Raw genomic sequence first — 21229 nt, forward strand, 5'->3', positions numbered from 1 at the left:
TGGGCTTCACCAATCAAAGTACTGAGTGTAGCAGTTGGGATGTTCTGGTAAAGTTGTATAAGACATTGGTGAGGCCAAATTTGGAGTATTGTGTGCAGTTTTGGACACCTAACTACAGGAAAGATATCAATAAGATTGAAAGAGTGCAGAAAAAAATTACTAGGATGTTGCCTGGACTTCCCCGAGTAACAGGGAAAGGTTAAAGAGGTTAGGACGTAGTACATTGAAGGGAGATTTACCGAGGTATTTATGAGAGGTCCGCACGGATGGCAGCCTCTTCAATCTGAGGCGCCTGCAAGCTCACACCAAGACACGAGCAACTTGTCCGTGAACTACTCTTTGCAGACGATGCCACTTTAGTTGCCCATTCTGAGCCAGCTCTTCAGCGCTTGATGTCCTGTTTTGCGGAAACTGCCAAAATGTTTGGCTTGGAAGTCAGCCTGAAGAAAACTGAGGTCCTCCATCAGCCAGCTCCCCACCATGACTACCAGCCCCCCCCCACATCTCCATCGGGCACACAAAACTCAAAACGGTCAACCAGTTTACCTATCTCGGCTGCACCATTTCATCGGATGCAAGGATCGACAACGAGATAGACAACAGACTCGCCAAGGCAAATAGCGCCTTTGGAAGGCTACACAAGAGTCTGGAAAAACAACCAACTGAAAAACCTCACAAAGATTAGCATATACAGAGCCGTTGTCATACCCACACTCCTGTTCGGCTCCGAATCATGGGTCCTCTACCGGCATCACCTACGGCTCCTAGAACGCTTCCACCAGCGTTGTCTCCGCTCAATCCTCAACATTCATTGGAGCGACTTCATCACCAACATCGAAGTACTCGAGATGGCAGAGGCCGACAGCATCGAATCCACAGGCTGCTGAAGATCCAACTGCACTGGGTAGGTCAAATCTCCAGAATGGAGGACCATTGCCTTCCCAAGATCGTGTTATATGGCGAGCTCTCCACTGGCCACCGAGACAGAGGTGCACCAAAGAAGAGGTACAAGGACTGCCTAAAGAAATCTCTTGGTGCTTGCCACATTGACCACTGCCAGTGGGCTGATCTCGCCTCAAACTGTGCATCTTGGCGCCTCATAATTCGGCGGACAGCAACCTCCTTTGAAGAAGACCGCAGAGCCCACCTCACTGACAAAAGACAAAGGAGGAAAAACCCAACACCCAACCCCAACCAACCAATTTTCCCTTGCAACCGCTGCAACCGTGTCTGCCTGTCCTGCATCAGACTTGTCAGCCACAAACGAGCCTGCAGCTTACGTGGACATTTACCCCTCCATAAATCTTCTTCCGCGAAGCCAAGCCAAAGAAGAAGACTGAGTAAATGTAGGTAGGCTTTTTGAACTGAGTGTAAGTGAGATACAAACCAGAGGACATGGATTAAGAGTGAAAGAGGAAAAGTTTACAGAGAACAGAAGGGGGAACTTATTCACACAGAGAGTGTTGGAAATGTGGAACAAGCTGCCAGCTGAAGTGGTGAATGTGGGTGCAATTTTAACACAAGAAGAATTTGGACAGACACATGGATGGGAGGGGTATGGTCAGGGTGTAGGTCAGTGGGACTAGGTAAAAATAATGGTGCATCACAGACTAGAAGGGCCTCTTATCTGTAAGATTTTGTTTTGAATATGTATTTCTGATTTTGCAAACTTAAACTCAAACATAATCAGTGACAATGTTAACAGTATCAGCTTTGACTACAGTTTACAATGATCAATTTTATACAGTTTTCTTCAGAGTTCAAGCTCTCTACGTCCCCCTCCCTCCCCGCCCCCAACATTTAATACTTAACTAACCACAGTTACACACAACATTTCAAGACACTCAAAGGTATAAGATATGTATCAGGGGTTTATGGGTTTGTCACAGCATGGTGGCCAGTGCTCAAGATGTTTTCTTCTCTTGACTTTTCCTGGTTGGGATGGGATGAAACCCTCTGCCCACCCGCTGGCCCTCCTGGCCCACCGACTGAGGGATAGCCGGGGAAGGTAGGGTGATGAGGCATGATGGTCCACACTATAGTGGTGCTCCTATGAAATTTAAGCATGGAGGCCAAATTTTCACAAAAGTTTTATACATTTTTTTGTGAAGTTGTAAGTAATTTTCTCCAGGGGAACACAGCTTTGTATTTCTGTGTTCCAGTGAGTAATGGTCAGGCAGGAGTTGGATTTTCAGGTAGCCGCTATGTACTTCCTGGCCATTGCCAATGCGATCATTATGAATTGTATTTGAAATTTGAACAGGTTCATTGTAAGACTTATGTCCATTATGTTTCCCAGCTGGAACAGCTTTTGGTCCTGTGGGAATTGTGTACCTATAATTATTTTCTAGGACTCGGCCTAGTTCCACCTAGAAGGGTTTCACTTTGGTACATGTCCAGGTTGTGTGCACAAGGCCACAATGTCTCAATGCCACATCTGAAATATTGGTCTGACAATTCTGGTTTAGATCTATTCAATTTTTGTGGCGTCAGGTACAGCTGGTGTAGGAACTTGTATTGAGGCAGCCTGTATCACGCATTAATGATGGCAGTCATCCCACCTCTGCCTTGATTTGTGAAGGCCTGGTTTAGGTCCTTCCATTTGGAGCAAGAAATAATTGCCAAGATAAACTTCTGTGTGTTCCCCCTTTGAATCATGGCCTTTATGTGTCGCTGCGTGTTGGTAGGGCCATAGTTGGACCTAATTTATCCTGCAGAAAATATCTTATCTGAAGGTAGAAGTGGAATGTCTTAATAAATCATACTTATGCCTGAGTTTTTCAAATGACATTAGCTGCTCCTGCTCGTAATAGTCCTCTATGCACCTGATGCCATTATGACACCAGGTGTCCAGGATTTTGTTGCCTACTGTCAATGTTATTAATCTATTTGGAGTCAGGGGTATTTTTGGGGAGAACCCCCCTTTGATTCTTAGATATTGGTAATTTTATTCCAAATGAAGATAATTTGTTTTAGTATCAACTGCCTATTTTCCCAGATAATAATTTAGTGTTCCATTTATAAATAAAGTCCTCTGCTACCTTCTCGCCTACCCCGTGCAGATCAATTTGTGCCCAGGATGGTACACCTCCCCCTTCAAAGAGTGAAGCGATGTATCTCGACTGAGCTGCCCAATAGTATTTTTTGAAGTCTGGCATTTGTAATCTGTCCAGACTGTCATCCCTCCAGACTGTAATCCCAGGTCAATTTTTCCAAAGAGAGCTTGGCTACCTTTCCATTCCATAAAAATGTTCTTATTCGAGAGATCATATTTTGGAAGAATCCCAGAGCAATGGTACTGGCACTGCCTGGAAGAGGTACTGAAGTCTCGGAAACACATTCATTTTAACCCAGTTGATCCTGCCCACTAAAGTTATGGGCAGGGATATCCATCTATTTAGGTCCTCCTCAATTCTCACAAGCAAAGGGATATAATTTAGTTTGTATAAATTATTCTTGTCTATTCTGACTCTTAAATATTTGATCCTGTATTGTGGCCACTTTAAGTGAGTGTTTTCTTGACATCGACTGTAATCCCCCTTAGTAAGTGGCATGGTTTTGCTCTTGTACCAGTTGACCTTATAGCCAGAGATCTCCCCATGATGCTCCAGAGTAGAGCGCAGCTTGGACAACGTTTTTTCTGGGTCTGTCAGATAAATCAGTATGCCATTGGCAAATAAATTGATTTTATGTGCTTCCTGGCCTGCTCTAAATCTGTTGATGCCTGGATCCTGGCAAATGGCTTCAGCTAGTGGGTCTATGGCTTGTACGAACAGGGCTGGAGATAGTGGGCACCCTTGTCTACTTGATCTTGTCAATGGGAAAGCTGGAGAAATTTGTTCATTGGTCACAACTTTAGCCTTAGGTGCATGGTTCACTGCCCTTACTCAATTTATAAAAGTTGGCCCTAACCCCAACTTTTCCAGCACTTTAAATAAAAAATCCCATTCCAATGCATCAAATGCCTTATCCCCATCCGGAGCCACAGCTAAACCTATCTCATTTCTGGTTTTTGGCAGATGCATTATACTCAACAGTCTGCCAATGCTATCTGCTGCCTGTCTTTTTTGCAAAAAGCCCGCTTGGTCTTTAATTATTAATTTCGGCAAATGTTTTGCCAATCTATTTGCCAGGGCTTTGACAAATATCTTATAATCTGTGTTTAACAGTGAAATGGGTCTGTAAGAAGATGGCATTAGGGGATATTTGTCTTTTTTAAGGATCATCGTAATGATTGTTGTTGAAAAAGATTCCCGGAGGGTATGGGTCTCCATGTCCTGATCTACCAACTCCATATAGAGAGGTATCAATAAATCCTTAAATTCCTTATAAAACTCAGGTGGAAATCCATCCTCCCCTGGAGACTTGTTAGTCTTCAGTGAATTCAATGCATTTCCTATATTCTCTTCTATGAAGGGAAGATCAGGCCTTCCTGTTCTTCTGGGTCTAAATTTGATAACTCTAGCTTAGACAGGAACTCAATGGCTTTATCAGACCTTCCTGTCAATTCTGATTTATATAAACCCTCATAGAATTCCCTGAAAGCCTCATTAATCTCTTTTGGTTTAAAGGCGATCCTGCCATTCCCAGTTTGCATTGCATTGATCGTCCTTGAGGCCTGTTCTGTCCTCAACTGCTAAGAAATGACTTTGTTGGCTCTCCCAATTCATAGTATATTTTTGACTGCGTTATGACTTTTTCCATACTATATTTTTAGAGCGTATTGTATTTGTTTTTTTTATTTGTTAGAGCTCTGTAATGGTCCTCTGAACCCGTTTTTAAAACAAAATCCTTTTCTACATGAGTAATTTCCTGTTTTAATTTGTCCACCTCCCTTGTATTTTTTTTTACTGTTTTTGTACATCCAATTATTTGACATCTCAAATATGCTTTGAGGGTATCCCATAGGAGGAATTTATCTGGAGTAGAGGGACAGTTGACCTTACACTCTATGAAACTACAAAACTCTGGCTTCTTTAACAGCAATGTATTAAGACACCATCTGTATGCCGAATCCTGTTTATCTGGCATTTCTATTGTTAATGTCAGGGGTGAATGATCTGAGAGAAGTCTAGCTGTGTACTCAGCCTCCATGATCCTACCCTCTACAAGGGCTGAAGCTAAGAAAAAATCTAGAGTAGGTATCATGTTGTTTTGAGTAGAAGGAATAATCCCTCTCCCTCGGAGGCTTCTGCCTCCACATGTCTGTCAAGTTCATCTCACTCATACCATCAATAGTAGCCTTGTTGCCTTTGTTTTGGTATTTTCTTTGTTGACTTATCTAAGGTAGCATCCAGACAAAATTTAAAATCTCCCCTAGCCAGAATGTTCTTCTTTCCCTCTGCCAGTCCCAGTAAAATTTCCTGTATGAACTTTTCCTCATCAAAGTTGTAGGCATACATATTTACTAAGGTCAAGAATTCTGAATATATCGGACAGTGCACCATTATAAATCTTTCTGTTTTGTCGGTGATCACATTCTGCACTCTCACTGGAACACTCTTCCCTATCAGAATTGCCACCCCCCTTGCATTTGAGCTGAACAAGGACGCTATTACCTGGTCCACTCATCCCCTTTTTAACTTTTGGTGTTCCCGCTCCATTAAATGCGTTTCTTGGAGAAAAGCCAGATACGTTCCTTTTTTTGTGTGCCAAGATACTTTTTCTCTTCACCACCTGTTCAAGCCATTAACATTAAAACCAACATACATTATACTTTTAGCTATTGCCTCAGAGATTCTCAGGCTTGTGTTTTCCCCCATAACTTCACAACCCTCTGTCCATCGTTCATCCAATCTTTTTCCTTCAACCATATGCTCCAGCCTGCCGGGCCTATGACAAATCCTGGGAAGATAAAACAAAAATGAGGACCACAAACCCAAAAAGGACATAGGATAAAAAAAATTTAAACAAAAGATGAAAAAGGAAAAAAAAAACAAAAGTAACACAGATACTATAACAAACCCCAACTCCATGTAATACCCGCCATTAAAACTACTTGCCACCCCCATGCATTCCCTCTCTCCATCCCTTCGTAGATCTCTCCTCCCACCACTGGTGACTGAATCCCCCATGTCATCACTACCCCCACTATATTAAAGGTTGTGCCTTTCTACCTCCCTCTGCTCTCCACCCACCTTCCCCATGGGTCCAGGACCATTTTCCTCATTGCATTTCTTCCCCTTTCCACTTCTGCACCAATTTATTTGGATTCTTTACTGTCATAATTTCATGAGCATTATTCCTATTGCTGATTGTTACATATTGGTACTTTGAACTTCTTTTGGGTCTGATTTAAAAAAAAAATAAAAAAAAAAAAAAAAAAAATTCCTCTCTTCTCCCAGCTTTACTATTTTCAAGTTTGCTGGGTATCTGATTACACAGTCGTACCCCTTTTGTTTTGCTACCCTTTTCAGTGGTTCTAATTCCTCTCTTAGACACAGGAGGGTCCCACTGATATCAGGATACAAAACTCTTTATTGCCCTCTAGCTCCAAAGGCCATCCCTTTGCTTTTGCCCCAGTGACCACTGCTTTTAAAAACCTCCACCAACACTGAGCATGGCCTTTGTCTGGGCGTGTGAAGAAAGACCGATGGATCCTTTCAATCTCCACTGATTTCCCCCAAGCTTTATTCCCCAAAGTCTCTGGAAGTCAGCGTTGAAAGAAGGCTATAGGGTTTCTCCCCTCAATTCCTTCCTTTAATTCCACTATTTTAAGCATGTTCCAATGGTATAATTTTGAAGAATATCAGCTTTTTGCCATAAGTGCCCCTGTTCTGCGCCCACCCTATAGCTTCATTTTCCAATTGCCCTATCCTGTCCTTGTTGTTTCCTGTTCTTTCTTCCAATTCTGTTACCCTCCCTTGCAAAGCATTTTATACTGAATGAGATTTGTCCAACTTAACATTTAATGGGCTTATTTTCCTGCCCTGGTCCAATGAGAGTCTCTTTTCCGTCGTCTCTAAAATTGTCCACCATCTTGGCTACCTCATGCAGCCTGACACCATCCTCCAGCCTCCACATCACTCCCATTGCTCCCGACTTTCCCAGGTGAGCCTGCTGTGTTCGCTATCTCAGAGTTGCTGCTTCCCGCGTTCCCCCTCTGTCCTCTTCTGCCATCCGTCAGAGCTCATTGTTCTGGGAGTGGAGGGGGGGTACTTCTGCCCTTGTCACTAGATGAGCTTGTCAAGGTGCTCGCCTGCACCTCCCTTGTGGGCTGAGGTCTCCCGCACCTCCCCTTGCTGTTCCCTTATCTGTTGCCCGGGTCTGAGCCTGCACTCCTGCTTCCCGCCTTTCTTCTTGAGGTGGCTGACTCTGTCTCTGCCTGACACCTCTTCGTGACTGGGTCCTGACTGCATCGCCTGTTTTCTTCCAGTTACCGACTTCTCCCGCTGTCACTCTGCTGGGCGAGTGCTGGGGGCTCCCCCCACATCAGGCTGCTGCAGCTGCTGCTGTCAGGGCTCTGAGCCCACTACCTTCAGCGATTTATATGCCATCTTGCTGTTGTTGAGGCAAGCTGTTTTAACCCTCGCAGTTGGACACTGATCTGTTGATTGGAGTTCTTTCTTCCCATCTTCTGGTAGGGGTTTTATTATTTAATTTTATTCTTTTAATATATTCTAAATTCAATTTTTACATGTTTATCCTTCATCCTGGTCCAGGAGCTCTTGGGGGTACATCCTACTCCTCCCTTCACATCACATCACCTCCCAGTATGCCTCTGTGCTATAATGTTGTCTGGTTCTCTGGTTTAGTTCTTTGGTAGAAATATATAGGTTGGCATAACAAGGAGGGCCAAAAGGCCTGTACTCTATGTTCGCGATCTAGTTCATGTATGTTGTTACCTCTCGAAGTGGAAAATGAAAGGATAAGAATGAAATTAGATACAGTTACTGTGATTTTTATGTTAGGGATGTCACAAAATTTAGCTGCAGATTGTAAAACAAAAATTCAACATTGCCATCTTTATCTGGACAAGGTTGCTAAAAACATAGCACATTTCAGGAATACATTTTTGTTCTTTATCGAAATGCAAATTGCTTGCCATTTCAATGGCTGATTGGTGAAATTGTTGATGCAATTCTAGAATCATGTAAAATAGTAATATCTGGAATTATTCCAACATTATAACTTGCATGAATAATACTTTTCTCAAAAGGGGAATTTGATTAAAATTTCTGTTTTGGGTTGTTTACTAATTATAGTGGAAATGTATCTTTATGGAAATATTAATATTTATATTCATAATAGATATCACAAATATAATGCCTTCTACAGATAGAAATATTTTCTGAATATAAATATGACAAATAATTCTTTTGAGCGTTAGAGGTGAGGAGTGGCATGATGGATGTATATCAAATTACAAGAGGCACAGATATGATAGCTATCTCGAGTCTTTTTCCTAGGACAAAAGTGTCAAATCTATCAAATAGGATTAAGGTGAGAGGGGGTAAATTTAAAGGAGATTTACATAAAGAGTTGGAAATGCTTGGAATGTGCTGCTGGGAATATGGTCGAAGCAGTTGCGATTTTGCTTTTCATGAATGGCACAGATCTTTTATTGATAACAGTTTTGCATCATTTGATCATCTTCTAAAAAGTTTAATTTACCAAATACTAATATTTTAAAGATATTTGAAAATCAGGCATTTTCTTCAATCTCAGATACCTGATTTTCTTGGGGTAACTGATGCAAACATTGTTGATGTATTTTTTTTAGTTTACAACTTTCTTGCAAAGGTTTAATATCCACTATCTGTGATAAGTTGGTGAGTTTGAGACGTGCCCCTCTAGTTAAAATTTAAAATGCCTGGGAACAGGATTTAAACCTTTCATTATCAGACGAAGTTTGGGATTCAATTTTTAAGATGATTAAAACTACATCTTTATGTGCCCGTCATTGCTTGTTACAATTTAAAATTGTACATAGGGCTCGTATGTCTAAAGTTAAATGACCTTGTATTGATTGAGATGTAAATTCTTGTTGTGAGAAATGTAAGAGAGGAGAGGCTTCTTTAATCCATTTGTTCTGGACATGTCCTAGCCTTGAAAAATACTGGAGGGATGTGTTTCAAATTTTATCCTTCATTCTTAATTTAAATATAGAGCCTAATCCTTTGGTTGCTCTTTTTGGTACAATGAAGAGGATGATGTTCTTTTAACTCCAGTCAAATGTCGTACTTGGTCTTTTGCCTCTCTTTTGGTCAGACGTGCGATATTGCTTAGATGGAACGAGTCTGCCCTGCCTAACCATGCTCAGTAGCTGAGGGACATTATGTCCTGCTTAAATTTAGAAAAAGATTCATTAATCAATTAATAACTGAAATACAAGGTTTCAAATTTTGTGGGGACCATTCCAAAAATTATTTTCACAACCTTTAGGCATAATATAAATCTTGAATTTCAGTATTTTGCCATTTTACTCCAGGATCAGAGTACTTTTTTTTTAGCCATACAATGTCGGTATGGCGATGGGGCTTAGAGGCATGGCTATCTGTGACAACATTATTATCGGACGTGCTTTTGTATTATGGATCTGCTCTATGTACCTCTATTTTGCTGAGTTATGTAGTCTGTCACTTTTATTGTGTATCTCATAAATATTTTGTACATATATGTTTATATACGTAAAACCAATAAAATATTAAAAGAGAAGCAGATGCAAGAGCAACATTGAAGAGGCAACATTTAGACAATAGCACAAATAGGAAAGAAATAGAGGGATTATGGATAATCTGTCAGTAAATGGAATTAATTTCATGGTTCATGGAGACATCGTGGGCCACTGGGCTGTTCTTGAACCATAGTGTTCTACATTTGGTGAGGTGGAAAGGGTCTGGAGGCAGAAACAAAGCAAAGGGGAATTGAATGATTTGAAATAAATGGATACTAAGGAGGCTGAAGAGATGTAGTTAATAATTTTCAGGTCCTGTGGCTCTTGTTGATTATCAAGGGAGGCAATGGGTAACTGGCCTCAGATGGAAGAGTGGAGGCTGTGAGTTGGGATAGAAGAAAGGACAGATTTGCAAAGGCAATTGAGGTGAGAGTATGAAGGGATTTTGAAACGAGGGGAGGTATCTTCACATGAATGTATCTGCTCATAACACTTGGAGTTTTGTGCAGTTGGATTTGTGTCAGGAGGATGATAAAATCTGACAAATTAACCCAGGAGAAAATTAGGTGGTGAGATTTTCTAGTGGAAGTGGACACTGGGGATGTTTGTTTCTAGGCTGGTGAACCAGAGGTCTGAGTCGTTAATCAGGAGATTAGTTTGAATTTCCCTTTAGCATCTATGGAATTTAAATGCAAACAATCAAATAAAATTGAGATGAAAAAAATATACTATTATAATGGTATTATAAATCCACTAACTTGCAAAAGCCCCCTGGGTCATCCACGTATAGATGTGCTGATCACCTGTAGTTCTGCTTTTGTGCTTTAGATCAGTTGATGTCCTTCAATCTGCTGATAACCCTTTGTATTTGTTCTTGCTCTTTAGTTTACTGCGCTGTAGATATTTGTACAGGAAAGGACAGAAGGGGATATGTAGAACGTACTAACTTTCCAGTGATGGACCCTTGTATATGTATGAAATGAATAATTCAATAAAAGCATGCAGTACCTTTATTGAATTACTCTCACACCAGCAGGACGTGGTACTCGCTTGTTTCAAACAGCTCAAGAAGAGGGCAGTAACCTGCCTTAATGACTATCGACCAGTAGCACTTACATCAACATGGATGAAGTGTTTTGAAAGGTTTGTGATGAAGCATATCAGCTCCTGACTGAGCGGTGACATGGATCCATTCCAGTTTGCCTATCATGGCAACAGGACCACGGCAGATGCCATCTCACCAGCTCTGCACAAAGCCCTGGAACACTTGGAGAGCAAAGATGTACACACCAGGATGTTCTTTATCAACTGCAGTTTGGCATTTAACACCATCATCCCCACCAGCCAACCCCAAGACCTAGGAGTTAACTCCCGATTGTGTATTTGGATTATGGATTTCCTCACCTCCAGACCACAATCAGTGAAGATTGGTAAGAACTTGTCCTCCACAATCTCCAACAGTACCGGACGGAGTACCAGAAGGCTGTGTTCTTAGCCCCCTGCTCTACTCACTTTACACCTACAGCTGAGTGGCTTGGTATGACAGTAACACCATCTACAAATTTGCCAATGATGCCATGGCAGTGGGTTGTATAAAGAAGGGGATGAGTCTGCATACAGGATGGAGATGGAAAACTTGGCTGAAGGGTGCATCAATAACAACCTTGCATTCAATGTCACCAAAACTAAGGAGCTGATTGTAGACTTCAGGAAAGGAAAGTCAGAGATGTACAATCCAGTGATCACTGGGGGATCAGAGGTGGAGAGGGTGAGCAAATTTAGGTTCTTGGGTGTCACTATCTTGAAGGATCATTCCTGGACGCAACACACCAATGGCATCGTGAAGAAAGCATGTCAGTCTCTCTACTTCCTCAGGAGTTTGTAGAGACACCAGAAACCCTGGTAAATTTCGATAGATGTGTGGTGGAAAATGTACTAACTGGTGCATCATGGTCTGGTATGGGGACACTAATACCCCTGAGCATAAAGCCCTCCAAAAGCTAGTGGACACATCCCAGGACATTACAGGCAAAACCCTCCACTCTATTGAACATATCTACAAGGAGTGCTGCCTTTGGTGGGCAACAGCAATCATCAAAGACCCATGCCACCCAGCGCCCACTCTGTTCTCACTGCTGCCATCAGGAAAGACTTATAGGTGCCATAAGACTCGCACCACTAGGTTCAGGAACAACTGCTACCCCTCTACCAACAGACTCCCCAATGACAAAGTCAATCAGAGGCTCATTTAAGGACTCCTTCTTGTGCACTTCATTAATTTTTCTTTGCTCTCTATTTATTGCATAGCCAGTTGTTTACATTCATTACCTGTTAAAACTTGTTTTGATTGTTTACACGTTTATGCTGTGTACAGTTTACTTTTGGCTCTGCCATGCCCGCAAGAAAAAGGAATCTCGGGGTTATATGTGATGTCATGTATGTACTCTGACAATAAATCTGAATAAATCTTAAATCAGTGGTTAACTGACCATACAATTTGTTTAAATGTTAGTGAAGTGAATAAGGTCTTATCAGATGGGGTTATCCAGTTCAGTTGGTTTAAATATCTTCATTTGGCAAACATTTATTGGTATTATTATATCTTCTACTTTTGTAAAGACCCAAGTTGATAAAGAGCTCTGTATAATATCCTGTTAGCTAGCAACATGTGGTGTTGGTGTTTCTGCAAAAAACACATTAATTCAGGAAGACTGCCTTTTTGTATTTTAAAATATTTTATTTATAAATTTTAAACTACTATCAAACATTGCATTAAATTCAAAAAGTTATACATGTGGTGTATATAGAAAAGAGAACCCCTGCTCTCCCTCCCCAAAAACCCACAAAAAAAAAGAGAAAAAAATAGAAGAAAGAAGTACTGGAGAATGCCAAGGGAATAAAGCATTTATAACATAAATTCTAATATTGGAGGTTACCAAGAAGTGAGATTTTTCAGGAAGTTTATCAAACATACAAATCCACATTATGTAAATGTTGGCGCTATATTTTCCAAAACAAGTGATATTTATTTCGTAAACTATAAGTAATCTTCTCCAATGGTAGACAACTACAAAGATCTGCATGCCATCTTTCCATACCAATATCTATTTTTGATTTCCTTGGTATTGCTATGCATTCATAGCAAGATGATTCGAGTACAGGAGCAGAGAGGTTCTAATGCAGCTATACAGGGCCTTGGTGAGACCACACCTAGAGTATTGTGTACAATTTTGGTCTCCTTATTTGAGGAAAGACATCCTGGCCATAGAGGGAATGCAAAGAAGGTTCACTAGATTGATACCAGGGATGGCAGGACTTGCATATAAAGAAAGGTGGATCATCTAGGCTTATACTCGCTGGAATTTAGGGGGGGATCTTATAGAAATGTATAAATTTCCTAAAGGATTGGACAGGCTAGATGCAGGAAGGTTGTTGGGGAAAATCAGAACCAGGGGTCACAGTTTAAGGATAAGGAGGATGTCTTTTAGGACTGAGATGAGGAATTCTTTGTGACAGGAAGTAGTTGAAGCCGGTTCCTTATCTATATTTAAGAGGGAAATTGATTTCGCCCTCGTAGCTAAGGGGATCGGGGGTATGGAGAAAAGGCAGGTACTGGGTACTGAGTAGATGATCAGCCATGATCAAAATGAATGGCGGTATAAGCTTGAAGGGCCATATGGCCTACTCCTATAGCTATTTTCTATGTTTCGATTTCCTAGAAACTGTTAAAGCAATTTGCACAAATTCAATTTGATGCATAGTTAATTTTAATATTACTCAATAAAAATAACATCAGATCCTGTGGGAGCTTGAACCCTGTAATCTGTTCCAAAAAAAAAACCTATTTCCAACCAAATATATCTGACTTTAGGACATTGCCAAGTAGAATGCAAAAAAGTTCCAATCTCACATCCACACCTAAAACATAAATCTGATATAGCAGGATTTAATCTATGTAATTTTTGGGGAGTCAAATATAATTGATGCAAAAAATTATATTGAACTAACCTGTATCTTACATTTATAATTATTGTCATATTATTCTTACATAATTCCATCCAATCTTTCTCATTTATTTGTCTATTTAAATCTATTTCCCATCTTAATCTTGATTTGTGCACCCCTATTTTGGGGATTTTCCTTTGAAGTAAATTATACATTACAGAAATAAATTTATTTACATTACTATTACAAATCAGTAATTCCAATTCAGTTTGACTAGGTAATGTCAAACTTGGACCTATTTTACAAGACAAAAAAAGATTTAACTTGATAATAACAAAATAAGGTGTTGTTATAAATTTCCCATTCTCAAAGCAATCCTCTATCTTCTTAATACCCTTGGAATAGGTCTATTTTGACAGTGGACATTTTTTGAGATATTAAACCTTTCATACCCATTTCATTGTCAATATTATTCCACAATTCAGTCAGATGTTTCAAAATAGGTGTTTCTCTATTTTCTATGAACAATTTAGAATTTCATTTATAGATAGAATCTTATACATTTGTTTCTCCTTTCTGACTAAATTCTATATTAACCTAAGCAGGAATTTTATCTAAACTAAACAAATTAAAAAATCTCAATTGAGCAGCTTTATAATAATTCTTAAAATGGGGAAGTTGTAAGCGCCCCCCCCCCATTCAAACTTCCAAGTCAGTTTTTCGAAGACTACCTTTTAAAAAGTTTGAACATTCAAAATCATTTGTTGGGAGACTTGCATAATGGTAGTCAGATGGGTGCACTACAAAATAAGATCTGCTTGTTCAGATCCAGGGATTCAAACAAAGGTCTGGTCTGTCACTTGAGCCAGACTTTGATACACAACCTGAGAAAGGCAGTAGCGAATTTGTGGGTTGATTTTAAAACCACCACACTTGTGTTCTCACTCAACACCTACATAATTGGATTTGAAAAGTTTGAGGTCTGCTGTTGTGTTTGAGCTGCAGGCATTCGATCTGTGGCTGATGAGTTCCTTAATTGTATTTACATCACAGTGCAGCCGCTAATGGAGCTGTAGCCAGTTTAGCAATGCAGTAAGTCACTACATTATTTGTTTTTATACTTATTCCTTTCCTTACAGTAGGGCTTCCAAAACACTTTAGTTCATGGAACCTTTTTGGGGAGTACTTAGAAATCATGGAACCCCAAACATCAATGACAGTTTAAAAGACCTGGTAATGCACAAGCATAGTCAGAAAGTAAATAAACTCACCATTCTCCAAGTTGAAATAATTTGTGGCCTTTAATTTACATTTAATCAATGGGAAGCCCTCCGTCACAAGGTGGGGGGAGGGGGCGTCTCTGCTTGATAGTTTGTCTGGGTGGTGACTGAGAAGGGAAGACCAGTCCGCTGCTGATGTCACCTCCTCCACCACACCAGCATTGCCAGCCATTGATTGACAGGCAAGGTGGGCGGGAGTCTGTCCTCCCACTGACATCACATTGAGGGTGGGGGCACCGTCATCTGGTGATGATTGGCTGCGTGCAGTCGAGTGGGCTGCTGATTGACAGACGAGGATGGGCACAATCCCCACTGAATGTCACAATGGAGGCTTCACCCACTGATTGGCTGCACGGACAGGATGGTGATTTGATGGGCGAGGTGAGTGGGTTCATCCCCCCCCATTGAGCTCGCCCACCATTGTCAGAATGGGGCCATGGCCTGGTGATTGGCTGCGTGGGTGGGGAGAAGGGACATCACGATTTCCCTCCTCCTCCAATCATTCCACCTGCTAAATGATCCAGAACCCTGCCCTTTGACAGGCAGGCTGAACCTGGGTGCCGATTAGAGTGGAGATGAATATTATACAAATGAGCCGCCGAGGTGAGCATAAACGGACAACCACACACGCCATCCCCCTGTCATTTCTTCTGCGGCACCCCTACACCTTTCTATGGAATCTAGTTTTGGAAATGCATTGACAAAAGCTGAAGTGCAGCTGCACCAATACTGAGCACTATGAACCAGTCTTCGTGTGTGAAAGTCATTCAGTCACGCAGGAATCATGACTGGCCTGATCCTGCTTTTAGACAAGGTGGGAAATAATGGGATGTTGGCTGATTTGGATATTGGCTGATTTGGTTTTTAACTCCCTACTTAATTCCAGGGCTCTGAAACCAATGTGTGCTTGGACAGGCTGGGATAGCAACCTACTTCACCTGAGTAGGCAAATGTTGCTATTAGAAATGCAAAGTACTTGGCAACCACAAAGATGGGTCTCTCCATTGTTCTCTGTTGCTAAAAGTAGCTGCACTTTGAGTGATTTGATCCTTGTTATGATCCTAGTGCATTTTTTATGCCTTGTGTCGTTCTAGCTGACCTTTCTACGTGCTTTGTCCAATAAAAGAAAAGGTTCCATATTTTGCCTTAATCACCTGACCTGGCACCTTTGGAGAACTGTTGCTGTGCACTTCAGTGTCCTTTTGTTCCTCTGTATTTATAAGTATCCAACCATTTATTCCATGGTCCTTGTTTTGTATTCCAAATGCCTTAACGCTTCCATTTGAAACACTATTTCCCACTTAAATTACCTTATTTTCTTAATAATGAACAATGCTTAATGCAGGTACTTTTAGTTGCTGAGATCTGCAGCATGTGGAAACTAAAATAATCTGTTGAAATGGTGGTATTATTGAAACAAATTTTGTTAATAACTGCAAGACACTTTTGCTAATATACTTGCTTTGAAATATGTGTTCTTTTCCACCCATTTGTTTGGTAGGATTGGTGTTAATTACTAATGCAAAGTAGTGTTAAACAATGCAGAAATAATGGGACTATTAATCTTGATCACATGTTTGAAATAGCTCATTTGGTAGCATTCTGAGTTAGAAGAATTTGAGCAGAACAAACTTACATTACAGTGAAGTATTGAATGAATATACCGCTCTTGAATAAAGCCCTAAACCAAGGCCCATTTGGCCGTTTCATCTCACCATAAATGTACCAAAACATCCACAGATCTTTCTTCTAAGTAATATAAGAAGTAAAGAACTTGGACTCAATTTGGATGGAGCACAAAAAAGATTTATTATGATAGCCTTAGCTGTAGCAAAAAAATGTATTATGTCAACCTGGAAATTAGAAGATCGCCTGAGAATACAACAATGGTACATAGAAATGAATAAATGTATTCCATTGGAAAAAATAACATATAATTTAAGAAATAACATCATAGTATTCAAACAAATTTGGGAACCGTACATGGAACACAACAGAGAAGTCCTACCGTGGACCTCCACCGCCTAAAATGACAGAAGGAGAAGAAGACGAAATGAACTGACCCAGTATGTAAAAGTAGAAGACACAAATTTCTTGTTTATTTTCATTGTGTGATGACATTGTTTCATGGGTTTAATGTATCATATAGGTTGAACGTTGAGTGGGTGGGGAGGGGGGGGGTGAAGGAGGGAGGGAAGGGACGGGGGAAAAAGGGGAGAAAATGACACTGTGTATATTCAAGAGGGAAATGTTTGTGTGTATTTTGGTCAGTATGGTTCATAGTGTGAAAAATAAAAATAAAAAAAAATGATCCCATGTTTCGAAGAAAATAAGAATTTGTCCAAATATCTCTCAAGATAATTAGGACATTATCCCATTGCTGTTGCAGGATCCTGGTGTGTACATATTGTTTGCTGGTTTACCTAAAAGTCTTGCAGTGAGTGCATTTTGAAGCTTACTTATTTTTTTTTCTTTTTCAATCTTTTTATTATTATTATAATTTATAAACACATACAGTTCAAAGAGATATAAAAAAATACATAGTAAGTAATGAATTAATACAGAGATATTAAACAATAATATTACAGAATAAAAATATATCATAAAAAAATTTTTTTTGATCAGTTTAGGGTGTGAACTATCTCTAAAAAAAAAAGATATAATTAATAACAATATATGAAAAAAGAGAAAAGAAAAAACCCCAAAAAAGAAGAAAAAACAAATCTGAATTAAAAAACTTAAAAAAAAACTTTAAAAAAAACCTACAGATATAGCTAAACCACGCCGATCACTCCGATCTCATCTTACAGCCCAATTATCATACATAATCATAGAAAGAAAACAGAGCCAGATCAACTCACCACAAATGAAAATATTGAATAAATGGTTGCCAGGTTAACTCAAACTTAGAAGGGGATTCATAGACAGAGTTTCTAATTTTCTCTAAATTTAAACAAAGTATGGTTTGGGTAAACCATTGGAAAACAGTGGGAGGATTTACCTCTTTCCAATTTAATAGTATAGATCTTCTAGCCATTAGTGTAAGAAAAGCAATCATACGATCCGCAGGAAGAGATAAATAAGTCAAATCTATCATAGGTAATCCAAAAATTGCAGTAATGGGATGTGGTTGTAAATCAATATTCAAAACAGTAGATATAATGGAAAAAATTTCCTTCCAATAATTCTGTAAAGAGGGACAGGACCAAAACATATGTGTAAGGGAAGCGATTTCCAATTGACATTTATCACATATAGGATCGATATGAGAATAAAAGCGATGGAGTTTATCTTTAGACATATGAGCTCTATGAACAACTTTAAACTGTATTAGTGAATGTTTTGCACATAGAGAAGAAGAGTTTACCAGTCGCAGAATTTTATTCCAATTTTCATTAGAAATATGAAGGTTGAGTTCTCTTTCCCAATCATTTTTAAACTTTTCAAAAGTCCCAGAATTTATTTTTGTAATTATATTATATAATTTAGATATCACACCTTTTGGAGGGAATTTTGAATATAGTATATCCTCTAAAACAGTCGTAGTCTCCCGATTGGGAAAAGAGGGTAAAGTCGAAACTAAGAAACTCCTAATCTGCAAATATCGAAAGAAATGAGATCGAGGTAAATCATATTTCATGGATAATTGTTCAAATGACATGAAAGAGTTATCCAAGAATAAATCCGAAAAGCATGTTATACCTTTAACTTTCCAGAGTAAATAAGCTTGATCAATTAGAGAGGGATGAAAAAGGAAATTTAGTACAATAGGAGTTTCCAAGATAAAATGACTTAGGCCAAAAAATCTCCAGAATTGAAACCATATACGTAGTGTATGTTTAGCCATTGGATTATCAATTTGTTTATATAATTTAGTAAGAGTAAAAGGGAGAGCAGCTCCCAAAATAGAGCTAATTGAAAAATTTTGTATCAGTTTAATTTCTAAATTTACCCAATGGGGATTTAGAGATAATTCTGAATAATTCAACCAATACCTTAAGTAACTAATATTAATTGCCCAGTAATAAATTCTAAAGTTGGGTAATGCCAACCCTCCACTTATTTTCTACAAAGCTTTTGGAATATTTGGGCTTTAAAAATACCACCTTTTAAAAAGTATATTTAAAGTGGCTTTTACCTACTTGTGTTCTTTATAAACAGTAGTTCTGATGGGCTGGTATTGATTTTAGTGTAGTTTTTGCTTGGAGGCAGTTCATTTATCACTCTTAGACAGCTGAGCATCCAGATATCTGCTTGCAGTTTGCAGTTGATTGTAAGAAAGGCTCCAATTCACCCTTTGCAAGGTAGATGATTGCAGTTAAGAACTACCAACCTCACTTTCTATGACCCAATGATGCATCAGTAGTAAAAATATCTTCCATTTTTATAATGCCCATCACCACCTAAGGCTATGCTGGTTTAAATTAAAAACTTTGTTTTTGGAGGTGTAATTAGTTCTGTAATCACAAAAGCACCTCAGCAGCAATCTCATGAAAATTCATATTTATAGTGTCTTTTTGGGTAGTCAGCATCTGTGACAAGGATCTCCCAGTGCCCAACTATTTCAATTCTGTGCCCCATTTCCATGCTGCCATGTCTGTCCATGGCCTCATGTACTATTCCACCAAGACCACCTGTAAATTGGAGGACCAACACCTGATTTTTCCATCTGGGCCCTCTCCAACTAGATGGCATTAACATCGATTTCTTTGGTTTCTGCTAGCCTACTCCCCATTCTCCCTCCCTTCCCATTCCCTCTGTCTTCTTTCCTTCAGCTCTCCACCATCTTCCTTCCCTCATCCACCTATTACCTCTTGCCTGTGGGACTGTGTTTCTCCCCCTCCCCCTCCCCCCACCACTTAGTTCAGGTGCCTGCTTCTATTTTTTTGTACCTTGTTAAAGGGCTCAAGCCCAAAACATTGGTTTTGTATCTTTATTTTTGCTGCATAAACTCCCACTGTTTGACTTGCTGAATTTCTCCAGCATTGTCTTTTTTCTTCAATCACTGTGTCTGAAGACTTTTGAGTTTTACTCCAACCATTTAAACGATGTATTTTCTATTGTTCAGATCCATGTTGGTATCATTGAAATGCAGTCTGGTATCCCACTTATGCTTCCATGTAGAACTTCCTGACGATAAAGCTCTCATAAGTACATGTTCTTGTTGAAGACACCTTAAATTTATGTCCTTAATTACTGACCATTGTCATAAGGCAAATATTCACACTTATTTATTCACCCTTATTTTGGCCTCTTATACTTTCTATTGAATCTCAGTTCAGCCTTAAGATCTAAAAGGTACAATTTTAGTCAGGTAGAACCTTCTCCATAACTAAAGTTCGACACTCGAGGGAGCTTCTTCATTAATCTCCTCTTTACCTGTTCCAATGCTATTGTGATTTTGTATTATGCTCCAGAACTATGTACAGTACAGTACTCTAGCTGTGGCATGAAAATATATAATAGTTCAAGTAAGATCTTTCTGCATGCATTGGCCAATTAGAGAAGCCATTTTATATGCTAGAGACTCAAGAAACAGTAGATTCTGGAATCTTGTATCTCATTAAAGAGCCCCAACCCAATCTAAAATGTTGACTGATCATTCTTTCCATAAATGTTGCCAGATGCACTGACTCTATCCAGCTTCTGTTCGTTCAATTTTGTGTGCTATTTTAATAGTCTGACCTCGCATCAGGGTCCCCTACATTTATCAGCATTGTTACCACTTATTCTTGCCTTGTTTTCTGTTCCCAAAGGCATTTCCTCCCACCTTCAAATTGGATTTCATTTGCCACTTTCCTGATACTAAAGTCGGAGAGGGAAACTTGAAGACCTTTTGACTAAAAGACCAGAATGCTGTCATTGAGCCAAGCTGTATGAGCAAATCAACTGGTTATATTCTAGAGTCCACCATCAAATCAAAAGGCGACAATTCAAAGTATCCACGATCATCAGAAGTTCTTGTTAGTTTTGTAGTCAGTCTTAGCTGTTTGACTGTTGAATGTTCTCTTGCAAATACTTTTGAATTTTATGAAATTCAGAAATCCCAAAGTAATGTTGTCGATTAATGAGGAATTCGCACTCATACAGTTACAATTCAAGGTCACTGGAAGGGGTAAAAGCAGATAGACACATAAATGTTCTTGGGTTATTGTAAGTTTATGCTCAAATTTCAAGTTCTATATTTTACATCAAGTTTTGGATGTTGCATGGTTTGTTCCTGCAATGGTTGATTAAATGGAACAAAGTGCAAAAATGCTGGAATCTGCTGTGAATGATTACATGCCTCTAGTGTCCTGCCTTCAGATCTGTAAAAATCCATATTTATTTGATAACTACAGTTATTTTACAAAGTTATACCACATATATTTGACAACTTTATTTAGAA

General features: G+C 39.4%; 1 protein-coding gene and 1 long non-coding RNA gene across 11 annotated transcripts in view; both read left to right on the forward strand.

Moving 5' to 3' along the window:
- The window catches only part of dennd1a (DENN/MADD domain containing 1A), a 536086-nt gene that overhangs the window by 166700 nt on the left and 348157 nt on the right, over nucleotides 1-21229 (forward strand). Inside the window, exon 1 of one of the 10 annotated variants that reach the window (XM_069888549.1) lies at nucleotides 15102-15222. The exons of the other annotated variants lie outside the window; for them this stretch is intronic. Within the exon in view, the coding sequence (XP_069744650.1) occupies nucleotides 15166-15222 (57 nt within the window). The 5' untranslated portion in view covers nucleotides 15102-15165. Of the gene's footprint in view, nucleotides 1-15101; nucleotides 15223-21229 lie in introns of those variants that run through there. 10 annotated transcript variants of the gene reach the window in all.
- LOC138738425 (uncharacterized) lies at nucleotides 15229-20892 on the forward strand. Its single transcript, XR_011341543.1, has 2 exons — nucleotides 15229-15444; nucleotides 20598-20892. It is a non-coding gene; the product is annotated as an uncharacterized lncRNA (long non-coding RNA).

Source organism: Narcine bancroftii, chromosome 1 (assembly GCF_036971445.1).
Source record: "Narcine bancroftii isolate sNarBan1 chromosome 1, sNarBan1.hap1, whole genome shotgun sequence".
NCBI lineage: Eukaryota > Metazoa > Chordata > Chondrichthyes > Torpediniformes > Narcinidae > Narcine > Narcine bancroftii.